The sequence below is a fragment of the Thalassophryne amazonica genome, chromosome 4 (assembly GCF_902500255.1).
Source record: "Thalassophryne amazonica chromosome 4, fThaAma1.1, whole genome shotgun sequence".
Taxonomy (NCBI): domain Eukaryota; kingdom Metazoa; phylum Chordata; class Actinopteri; order Batrachoidiformes; family Batrachoididae; genus Thalassophryne; species Thalassophryne amazonica.
Window position 1 is genome coordinate 51,098,308 of NC_047106.1, and position 11,200 is coordinate 51,109,507.

Below are 11,200 nucleotides of genomic sequence, written 5' to 3' on the forward strand. Positions count from 1 at the left end.
TAAGTGGAGTTGATTCCAAACAGCTCTATTCTGGTCTCATCTGACCACATGACCTTCTCCCATGCCTCCTCTGGATCATCCAGATGGCCACTGGTGAACTTCAAACGGGCCTGGACATGTGTTGGCTTGAGCAGGGGGACCTTGCTACCCTGCAGGATTTTAAACCATGACAGCATCATGTGTTACTAATGTAATCTTTGTGACTGTGGTCCCAGCTCTCTTCAGGTCATTGACCAGGCCCTCTTTGTAGTTCTGAGCTTTCTCAGAATCATCCTTACCCCACAAAGTGAGATCTTGCATGGAATCCCAGACAGAGGGAGATTGACAGACATCTTGTGTTTCTTCCACTTTCTAATAAATAATCATAACAGTTGTTGTCTTCTACCAAGCTGCTTGCCTGTTGTCCTGTAGTCATCCCAGCCGTGTGCAGGTCTACAGTTTTGTCCCTGGTGTCCTTAGACAGCTCTTTGGTCTTTGCTATGGTGGACAGGTTGGAGTGTGACTTATTGAGTGTGTGAACAGGTGTCTTTTATACAGGTAACAAGTTCAAACAGGTGCAGTTAATACCAGCAAAGAGTGCAGAATAAGAGGGCTTCTTAAAGAAAAAACAGGTCTGTGTGAGCCAGTATTCTTGCTGGTTGGTAGGTGTTCAAATACTTATTTGCAGCAGTAACATACAAATAAATTATTAAAAAAATCATACATTGTGATTTCCGGATATATATATTTTTTTTTAGATTATGTCTCTCACAGTGGACATGCACCTAGGATGAAAATTTCAGACCCCTCCATGATTTCTAAGTGGGAGAACTTGCAAAACCGCAGGGTGTTCAAATACTTATTTTCCTCACTGTATATAAATGAACAAGCAAACTTACAGTATCACCCGAATATTAAAGCTGCTGATGGCTCATAGTCAGACCTGTTCACTTCACCTCCATGAAGAACTTGCTAACAGATGGTCCGGTCGTTAGCTGGTGAGTGTTCAATCTGTGTGTTTTTTCAGATGCTGTTTAGATATTTATGGAGTATGTTTATGGCCGACTTAGATTTTCTAATCGTGTTTTTTGCTTCCTGGTTAGTAAAGAAAATACGCGTTGTGGATCGATTGTCATGGTAACCGGTCCGAATATGGGAAAATATCTGACCAGTAATCAGCCAATCAGAGCGCGCGTAGCTTCACAGCCATATATATATATATATATATATATATATATATATATATATATATATATATATATATATATATATATATATCTGCCCAAGTTGCTGCATATGTCTTGTGGGTTGTATTGTTGGTTTGAGTGCTGCACACTAGAGCCCGACCGATATGGATTTTTTGAGGCTGATAATGATATTTGGATGAAAAAAAAGCCAATAATCGATAAATTGGCTGATTTGCCGATAGCCAATAAATCAGCCGATATTATTATTTATTTATTTTTTAAATGTATAAAATGTTCTTTTTTGGACCCTTAACCACAAATGTACAAGCTAAAAGCTGAAGCTTTGTCCTCATATTGATTAACTTTATAACAGAGAAGAATTTTCAAGTTCAAAAAATGCAAAATGCAATTGGAGCAGTAAGGGGGCTATTCAAACGGCCAACTAGTAAAATATCACTCCTGAAAACGATCTTTGCCATATCACGTGAGGTAAATCTGCCCTACAATTGGATTTTGGAAAACCATGTGACGGAGAAGCAATTCCGATTGGACACTCACATTGCGCACATCATCACACATGTTCTGTGATGAGTACCAAGATCGCCGACGGTGAATCGAAAGTCTGCGGAGTTAACTTTTCAGCAAAAAAAAAAAAAAAAAAAAAGAGTAAGTTTCTATCTCATATCATTAAAAAGTTATTTATAATTTAGTAAAGCTTCGTCCCAGCCGTCGTATACGGCAGCGTCGGCCCCAGAGGGTTAATGGCGAAAGGCAGTAATTCCCAGAACCTTTCCAGACGACCAGTGAATCTGAATGTTTCAATCTCTTAGCAGTAAACGAAAGTTTTTCATGCTAGAAATAAGGTCTACATAACGTGGGCTTAATAAAAAGCGTGACCAACGCAATGAAGCACATTTGACACATTACTACATAAACTGAGTTAATCAAATTGAGTTGAACTGAAACGGGAGAAATGTGGGGTGAATGTAATGTAAGTTATTACAAACAACATCCTTATAAACTTACTTGTATGCTTTTGTCAGCCGATCAGTGCAGTGTGACGGAGAACTATGGGGGCCGGTGATGAACACATTTAAGCAGGGGTGTAAGCAGTTCTCAGTTGAATGGAGTCAGAGCTCCATCTACTGGACAAACGGTGCAAGGACATTTTACATTGCCGACACAAACATTATTTCAGTAACTGTTCTGTTTATGAGAAATTATTGGTGTTCTATCGGCAAAATTTCGGCCGATAGTGAGTACTTTGAAAAGGGCTTATATCGGCCAATAATATCGGCCGGCCAATATATCGGTCGGGCTCTACTGCACACACATTTTTGTGTGTCAGTGTATTTAATTTGTTGGTACTCAGACTACAGTAGTGTGTTTAAAAATCTGTCTACATGTGAACTTATTACAGATTTTAAATGTGTCATAAGTCATAGAAGCAGAATTGATCAAGTGATCATGGTTTTTTTTGTCTGATTTCCAGGTCACTGCTGGAGGGTGATGACTTTTTTCAGGTGCCTGAGGTGGTTGATGAGCTGTCAGGGACCAGGGTACTGGCCATGGACCTTGTACAGGGAGTTCCACTGGATCGCTGCGTGGACTTGGACCAGGAGACCCGGAACCAGGTAGGGGTTGATTTATGGGACTTGTGGATCCCATTTGTCACAGAATTTCCTGAGGGTCCTAGGAATGTAAGAAGTGAACTTATGATGAGATGAGTCTGGAATGTACTAAATCCACTTTTGAGGAATTAAAGGGAATTTTCAAATTGTTAAATTTAAGATCGTTATCACGTAGATTAACTTATTTGTAATTTGTATAAACGACGTGTGTCCTATGCAGTACTGTAGATGTAAAATGTGTGCCCTCTTGCATTTATTTATTGATTTATCACTTAAAAAACTATATGTTAATCTCAAACTATACACCCATTTCTCTTACACAATCTAAAATTAAATGACAATCTAACCCCCCCACACACAAATATAATAATTATAAAAGAACAACACAGCAATAACGAATATAGAATAAATAATCACTTTTACAACCACTTTTCTTGAAATGAGTCACACGAGCATTTTCCAAGTCACCCAGTCAGTATCTCTTGGAGTTCTGTTAAAAAGGAGACTTGAGATACCTAGGCTGCCTTGTGACAAACTGGAGCCTAGGTTTCATGTGTCTGTCTTGTACCCTGTGGTGATCTCTGTGCCACTCTAATCAGATTAACACTGACAGTCTGCACTTGGAGCTCATATTCAAACCCACTGGAGGTTTCCTGGAGCTGGAGGCATAGTTAACGTAGTTCGGGTGCTGATCGGCTTGTAAGAAGCAGAGAAGTAAACTGAACTCTCTCGCCTCTTCAGATCTGCTTAAAGATCCTCCAGCTGTGTCTGAGGGAGGTGTTTGAATTCAGGTTCATGCAGACGGATCCCAACTGGGCCAATTTTTTCTACAATGTCGACACTAACAAGGTGAGGGCTGTCCGATGATTGCAAAGGTAGTGTTTTAAATAAATGTATGAATTTATGAATTCTTATGCATAGAAAATGTATTTTTCCTTAAGGTGGGGAGAATCATATACTTGCTTTGTGTGTTTGACTGTTTTGTCTTTCTTTTTGGCTTCAGGTTGCCTTGTTGGACTTTGGAGCTTGCAGAGATTACCCAGAACCATTCATACATGACTACATACAGGTATGATGAGTCTGCAGATGGAAGGCATCACGCAGCATGACTTATGGAAGCTTTTTGGAAATAATTTACCATGTGTGTTTGGCTAATGTTTGCTGCAGCTGTGTATAAACAATAACTAAAAACACGCAAACACTTTGATTGCAGCCATTTGAGTCTGATCCCTCAGTGGAAAACTCTTGAAATAAACTTTTTCCTTCTCATTATGCACTCAGATTGTGCACGCAGCATCTGTGGGTGATCGAGCTACTGTTCTATCTAAATCTAAGGACTTAAAATTCCTGACGGGTTTCGAGGCCAAGGTAGGGTATTTTAGTTCTTTCAGTGCTGTGTTCATTTAATTTTTGATGTGGTTTGTCCTCCCTTGTGTCTCCTGTCTTTTCTATTTAATGTGTCTCTGCCTACGTCAGGCCACTGTGTAATTTTTCAGTGCATTTCTTTCCTCCAGTAAATTATTTCCAGAAAATTTTGTGGATACAGTTAGGGGCCAAAGAATGATTCACTGTTAATGGATATTTGGAATAAGATGATAGTTGAAATGAACATTTAAAAAAAAAAAAACTTCTTTATGAATCCATAGTTGAGTCCAAATTGAATTTATTTCCATGTGTACCAGCGGGTGTTGAAATCACTCTTGTACAAAATAAGTTGGAAACTGGTCAGTAGGTTTTCTAGAAAATTGTTGGGAATATTCCTTGGACAAGTGTCTCCGGATGATTTACTTCAGGGTCAAGTTAATCAAAAATAGTCTGAAAACACTTTTTTTAGGATGCCTTTGTAACCAGTTGGATTAAAGAGAGATGATCCAAAGTTTACAGCTATCAGATTATTAGTCACTACTGTTTCACTTACTTGGCCTCGTCTTGTAATACACTGATATGTGTGTCGTCCTTTGAGCTTTTAATACTGACTTTGGTGGATTTGTCTGACTGCTTCAGCATCTCACCTCTTCCTGCTGTCTAACAGGCCTTCCAGGAAGCCCATGTGGAGGCGGTGATGATCCTCGGTGAAGCGTTTGCATCCACAGAACCCTTTGACTTCGGCACACAAAGCACCACCCAGCGCATCCACAGCCTCATTCCGGTCATGATGCGCCACCGCCTCACTCCCCCGCCCGAGGAAACGTACTCTCTCCATCGCAAGATGGCCGGCTCCTTCCTCATCTGCTCCAAGCTGAAGGCACGGATACAGTGCCGAGACATGTTCCTGGACATCTATAACGCCTACAACAGGAGGCGGGCAGAGCCCTTAGCACAGGCGCGTGCTTAGTCACACAGCCACAAAAATACGTCTGGGCAATAAAACGACAAAACTTGTAAAGCAGTTTTCTGGTCAAAATGAGGAAAAAGGATGGATTATTGAGTCTTGAGACTGTTGTGTGCACGTATCTGTTTTCATTGTTAAACCTTCCTAATATTAAAGTGCGATGCCATAATGTGGTTCGTCCCACAGCAACACACTCCTCATTCAAGTGCTGACATGTATAGACTGGTATAAAAAAAGTGAAGTTATGAGGCCTCATATTTTACCAACAATTAAAATCTCAACGCTGCAGGCATGAATGTGTCAAAATAGTTTATTTTATTGTTGCAATTGGCTCCATAGGCATTTGGATAGTGGCACAATTTTTGTAATTTTGCTCCTGTACCCAACCAAACTAGATTTGGATTTAAACAATCAAGATGTGCTTGTAGTTTAGACTTTTAGCTTCAATTTAGAGACAAAATTATTGCATGAACCGTATAAGAATTACAAGAAAGAATAATGATAATAAACAGTTCTTCCATTTTTAGATGCCATAAATAATTGGACAAACTAAATGTAGATGGACTGCATTTCTGTAGCAAGGGCTTTACCATGATGCCTCAGATTTACTTCGCCAGCCAAGGCCAGTACTCTAAAAAAAACAAAACAAAAAAAAAAAAAAACAGGTGGATTGAGATGATGCAGATTAAATGCCTTGTGTAAGGATCAGGTGGACTGGACAAAACTGATGGCTGTTTTGAAAGACCTGGGAGCAGATTGGAGGGAGAGGAGATTGATCAAAGCCCTTTACATGGGACAGATGGCAACAGTGCGAACTGCCCAGGGGATGGCTGGACCATGTATCATCGGAAGAGGAGTGCGACAGGGCTGCCTACTGTCTCCGCTGCTTAACATCTTTGCAGAGACAATGATGAAGGAGGCCATGGAAGGATTGGAAGGAGTGAAGATGGGAGGACACTTGATCCAAGCTGTGAGATTTGCAGACGATCAGGCAATGATAGCGAACACAATTAAAGGACTCCAGACCATCATGACGAAGCTAAATGAGGTGGTGGAGCAATACGGAATGAGAATAAACAAGACCAAGACGAAGGTAATGAAGATTGGGAAAGGTAAATATGAGCAGTTGCAGATCAACATTGATGGCCAGGTACTAGAACAAGTCCAACAATTCAAATATCTTGGAAGCCTGCTCACAGATGATGGACGTAGCGAAAAAGAAGTGAGGAAAAGAATTGCTATGGCAAAAGACGTGTTCAACAAACATCAAGCGCTACTCACTGGAAAGACCAACCAAAACCTGAAGAAGAGACTTTAGTTTGGAGTGTACTCCTTTATGGCTCAGAAACCTGGACACTGAAGAAAGAGGACATGAAGAGACTAGAGAGCTGCGAGATGTGGTTTTGGAGGAGGATGGAAAAGATCAGCTGGAGAGAGCACGTGAGAAATGAAGAAGTACTGAGAAGAGTTGGAGAAAAGAGAAGTCTATTAAAAGTTACAATCTGGAAGAGGAAAGCGCGATGGATTGGCCACATCATGAGATCAGAAGGAATGTTAAGAATAGTGCTGGAGGGGAGAGCAGGTGGAAAGAGAGGGAGAGGAAGGAAGAGGCAACATACAAGAAGGGCGTGGCTATCACATCATAAAGGAGATGGCGATGGATCGAGAGAGATGGTGTGCGGTTGTGCATGCTGGACCTGCCCAAGAGCAGACCACCTAAGAAGAAGAAGAAGGACACAGATGGGTAACATGAGCAGGATTCGAGCACAGGTCTGGATAACGACAGGACAGCTCCTTAAACACTGAACTACCTCCTGTACTATAATATAAATATCAATCAACTCAACTTTTTTCTTGTATAGCGCCAAATCACAACAAACAGTTGCCCCAAGGCGCTCCACATTGCAAGGCAAGGCCATACAATAATTATGAAACACAGTCTACGTCTAAAGCAACATAACCAAGGGATGGTCCAGGGTCACCCGATCCAGCCCTAACTATAAGCCTTAGCGAAAAGGAAAGTTTTAAGCCTAATCTTAAAAGTAGAGAGGGTATCTGTCTCCCTGATCTGAATTGGGAGCTGGTTCCACAGGAGAGGAGCCTGAAAGCTGAAGGCTCTGCCTCCCATTCTACTCTTACAAACCCTAGGAACTACAAGTAAGCCGCAGTCTGAGAGCGAAGCGCTCTAATGGGGTAATATGGTACTATGAGGTCCCTAAGATAAGATGGGACCTGATTATTCAAAACCTTATAAGTAAGAAGAAGAATTTTAAATTCTATTCTAGCATTAACAGGAAGCCAATGAAGGGAGGCCAACACGGGTGAGATATGCTCTCTCCTGCTAGTCCCCGTCAGTACTCTAGCTGCAGCATTCTGAACCAACTGAAGGCTTTTTAGGGAACTTTTAGGACAACCTGATAATAATGAATTACAATAGTCCAGCCTAGAGGAAACAAATGCATGAATTAGTTTTTCAGCATCACTCTGAGACAAGACCTTTCTGATTTTAGAGATATTGCGTAAATGCAAAAAGGCAGTCCTACATATTTGTTTAATATGCGCTTTGAATGACAAATATAAGGATTGTTGTTAATACAGATCATTTAACATTTCTTCACATGTCAGGGGATGGGTACATGAAAATTCCAGTATCACTGAATTTGTCTTACATCAGTCGCTAATAACTAAAAATAGTGTGGCACAGTGGTACGTCTATCTGGAGTAGCCAGTTCTAAGAAGAAAAAAAAAATCTGGCTGTGCAAGGAGACGAGTGAGGGAAGCTATCAAGACAACTTGACCCCGACCGATACTGGATTTTCAAAACTGATAACATTTATTTTGTGTAGTTTTTGTAATGATAACCTTATGTAATGCAGTTTGAAATTAACTTGTTTTATTGACAGAGTGATTCATATTTACAAAGGGTGTCATGTTCTCTGTGTGATTGGTCATTCTCAGCTGAATAAAATAAGTCAAGATTTGTAATGTTTGTTTTTAATCTGTTGAGCCACCACTTGAGCCACTTCATGTTAAAGTTAAATATGCTAATTTCTTTATTTGATACTATACTGGTATTTCATGTCATTTGTTATGGATAGGTCATAAATGTTTAAAATGATTTTTTAAAAACATTTCTATTGACATAGCATTTGCTCCCATCTTTGAAACTTTGAGTAGTTTTAATCAAGTGAAATACAGAGCTGAGCTGCATCAGGTGCAGAGTTTTTCCTCTGCAATGTGTGTCTGTGTCTAAATGTGACCTTAGGTGACGTTACTGTACTGACAGCTCATTGTGTGGGTTTTTTCACCTACCTTTTGAAACTACACCAGAATGCTTTACTGCTGATGGCAGTAAGGTGGAATGAACACAGTGAGGCAGCTGCAATACGAATGTGGATCTATAAACATTTGGCTTATTATTTTGGAATAAAATGTAAGTCATGTTTAGGAGCTTTTTGATGTGTTCTTTTGAAAAATAATCAGTGATGCGGGCCATGTTGAAATGTGAATCATTGCATCCCGTAGTTGATATTTCGTCTCTGTCATTTATTTGCCGTTATAAACACACATACTAATTTATCTACAAGTAGCCCATATTGACTGATGTATATCAACTTGCCAATTTATTAGTCAGGGTTTAATGACTACTATGACTGCTATAGGCTTCTGTGGCTGCGATTAAGAGAAACTGCATAGTGCAGGTTTGTCTGTTTTGTAGTTTTCTAGTGGAGTGGAACAGAGAAGGACTTTCTTAAAATGATTTCATATACAGTTTGCCAGAAGACATGTGAGACTCAACATTAGAGTTGATGGGTTTTCTTATGTGAAAATCCTCTCTCTCTCTTTCACTCCACCAAGAAGCTGAGAGTGGTGGTACCACAGTCAAAAGTTACACTGTGGAGTTTCTCCATTTGCAGCAGGTACCTGAGTGGATAAGAAGATGGTCTTTCATTATGTAGACCTGGGTTTGAATCTGCTCATGCTACTTGTCTGTTGGATAAGACACCTAATCTGCATTGTCTCAGTCCACCCAGCTGTAAATGGGTACTAGGCTGGGGGGCTGTCATAGATTGTTTTTATCACTTCACACTATGGAATCTAGAGATAAACCCAGGTGCCAACAGGCCCCCTGCTGATATTTAGTTTGTCCAATTACAGGTTCTAATAATGGAAGGACTGTGTACAAAAATGGCTCTAATTCCTAAAAAGATAATGCAGCATTATTTTTTAACCAATTAAAGTTAAAAGCTGACACTACAACAAGCATCTTGATGGTTTGAACTCTATTGTGGTGTACAGAGACAAAATGATTATTCATTTTTTGGGGAGTGGGGAGCACTCTCCAAATACTTATGGACCTGACAGTAGGTTTTTTATGTACTCCAATAAATCTCCAAATTTTAATGGCTGACAAAGAAAGGCTGTCTGAACTGCATAGAAAACTTTACATTATATTTAAGATAAAACTTAATAATGTAACAAACTTTTTTAAAATAAAACATCCCGATAGACAGGTCCAGGCCAGGTAATAATTGCTGTTTTGTTCTGTCAAGGTTTTCCCAACAGTTTCTGGTAACTCATCACCCTAATTAAAATTCACTTTTGGGCCATCTGGAATTTTGCCCAGAAAACAAGGTGGCCGCCAAAATAAAACATGGCCACCAATTTACCTAAAATGGCCCCACTTTGCTCTGTGTTTGTGTAAAAATAAACTTTTTTCACCTAATTTGGTCATTCATAGTCTGAAGAATACGATCTTAGAAATCATAATCACACAGCTTTGTCCTGTAAATCCAAGATGGCCACCAGTCCCCCCCCCAATATGGTAACTCATATTCTGAGAGGGCTATGACAATATTTGGGTCCATCCCTAGGTTTTCATGGTCAGGGAAGCCATTTCAATTATATTTCAAATCAGGCCATTTGAGCTAGAGGTGGGCGATACTGGGAATTTTGGTATTGATCCAATACCAAGTAAATACAGGCCCAGTATCGCCAATACCGATACTTTTTCATATTTAAGCTTCATAGATCCAAAGGATCCAAAAGACCTAGGATAGAATTTTCACAAAAATTGTACATGACGACAAAATACTTTATTATCACAATCAACATTTTTGATTAAAAAAAAAAAAAATCACTCAACACAACTTAAAACAAAATCTCCTGAGGTAAAGGGCTGACTTGAGGAGAGCGATGAGTGGGTGGGCCAGGCTGAGCCTACCTGCATGGCTGTTGGCTGGCACTGCTAAGCCACGTGACAGCGCAACAATAAAAGACCAGAGGGGGGAGGGTGTGCTGCTCTGTGTTGTGTGACACAGTGCAGTGCTGCTCTTACAGACAGAGAGTAGACTTTGATGAATCTGCGTGCGCAGCAGTCAGTGCGTGCGGGAGAGAAAAAAAACTTTAGTATCGATCTTTTTACACGAGGATCATTCCATATCAATACCAGCGTTGGTATCGATATTATCGATATTAGGATCAATCCGCCCACCTCTACTTTGAGCATGTAGAAAATCAAAGATGGCCACCGAGGCCAATCAGACAGCTGCTGGAAAATGGCCGTAGACATGCTACACAACTTAAATAATTATTTTGCAGTCCAGTGAAAGGTTTTACTTTATTCAGATGGGGTGTAGTGTACCAAACAATACAAAGGTACAGGCTGATGGAATTTTCAGTGTTATAGTTAAAATCCCTTCGTAAAGCATCGTGGGAGCTTTATGATTGGGGTCCATCAATCACTCTGTCATTCCATTATGAAATACTGTGAACACGACTCCTCCCTGATATTTACAGGTGGATTGGGGGGCAATAGTTTTGCGTCTCACATTTTACTCATTTGACGTTGACCTTCAAAATGACCTTGTATGGCAGCACCCTCACATTGGGGTGAATGTGAGGCATTATTTGTAAAGTGCTTTGAGTGTCTGATGCAGATGGAAAAGCGCTACATAAATGCAGTAAAGCGATGGGCTTTAATAATGGTAAATGGACAGGCTGGAATCCTTGGTTCAAATCCCAGCCTGACTGGAAAGTCACTAAAGGCCCTTAGGCAAGGTTCTTAATTC

The 11,200-nt window shown here is 40.2% G+C and overlaps 1 protein-coding gene across 1 annotated transcript in view; it reads left to right on the plus strand.

Annotated features, from left to right (window-relative positions):
* The window catches only part of coq8b (coenzyme Q8B), a 54,335-nt gene extending 49,203 nt beyond the window's left edge, over positions 1-5,132 (plus strand). The window contains exons 12-16 of the mRNA XM_034167876.1: positions 2,659-2,800; positions 3,539-3,646; positions 3,801-3,866; positions 4,079-4,165; positions 4,830-5,132. Of these exons, the coding sequence (XP_034023767.1) occupies positions 2,659-2,800; positions 3,539-3,646; positions 3,801-3,866; positions 4,079-4,165; positions 4,830-5,132 (706 nt within the window). The remainder of the gene's footprint in view (positions 1-2,658; positions 2,801-3,538; positions 3,647-3,800; positions 3,867-4,078; positions 4,166-4,829) is intronic.
* Positions 5,133-11,200: the final 6,068 nt, after the last annotated feature.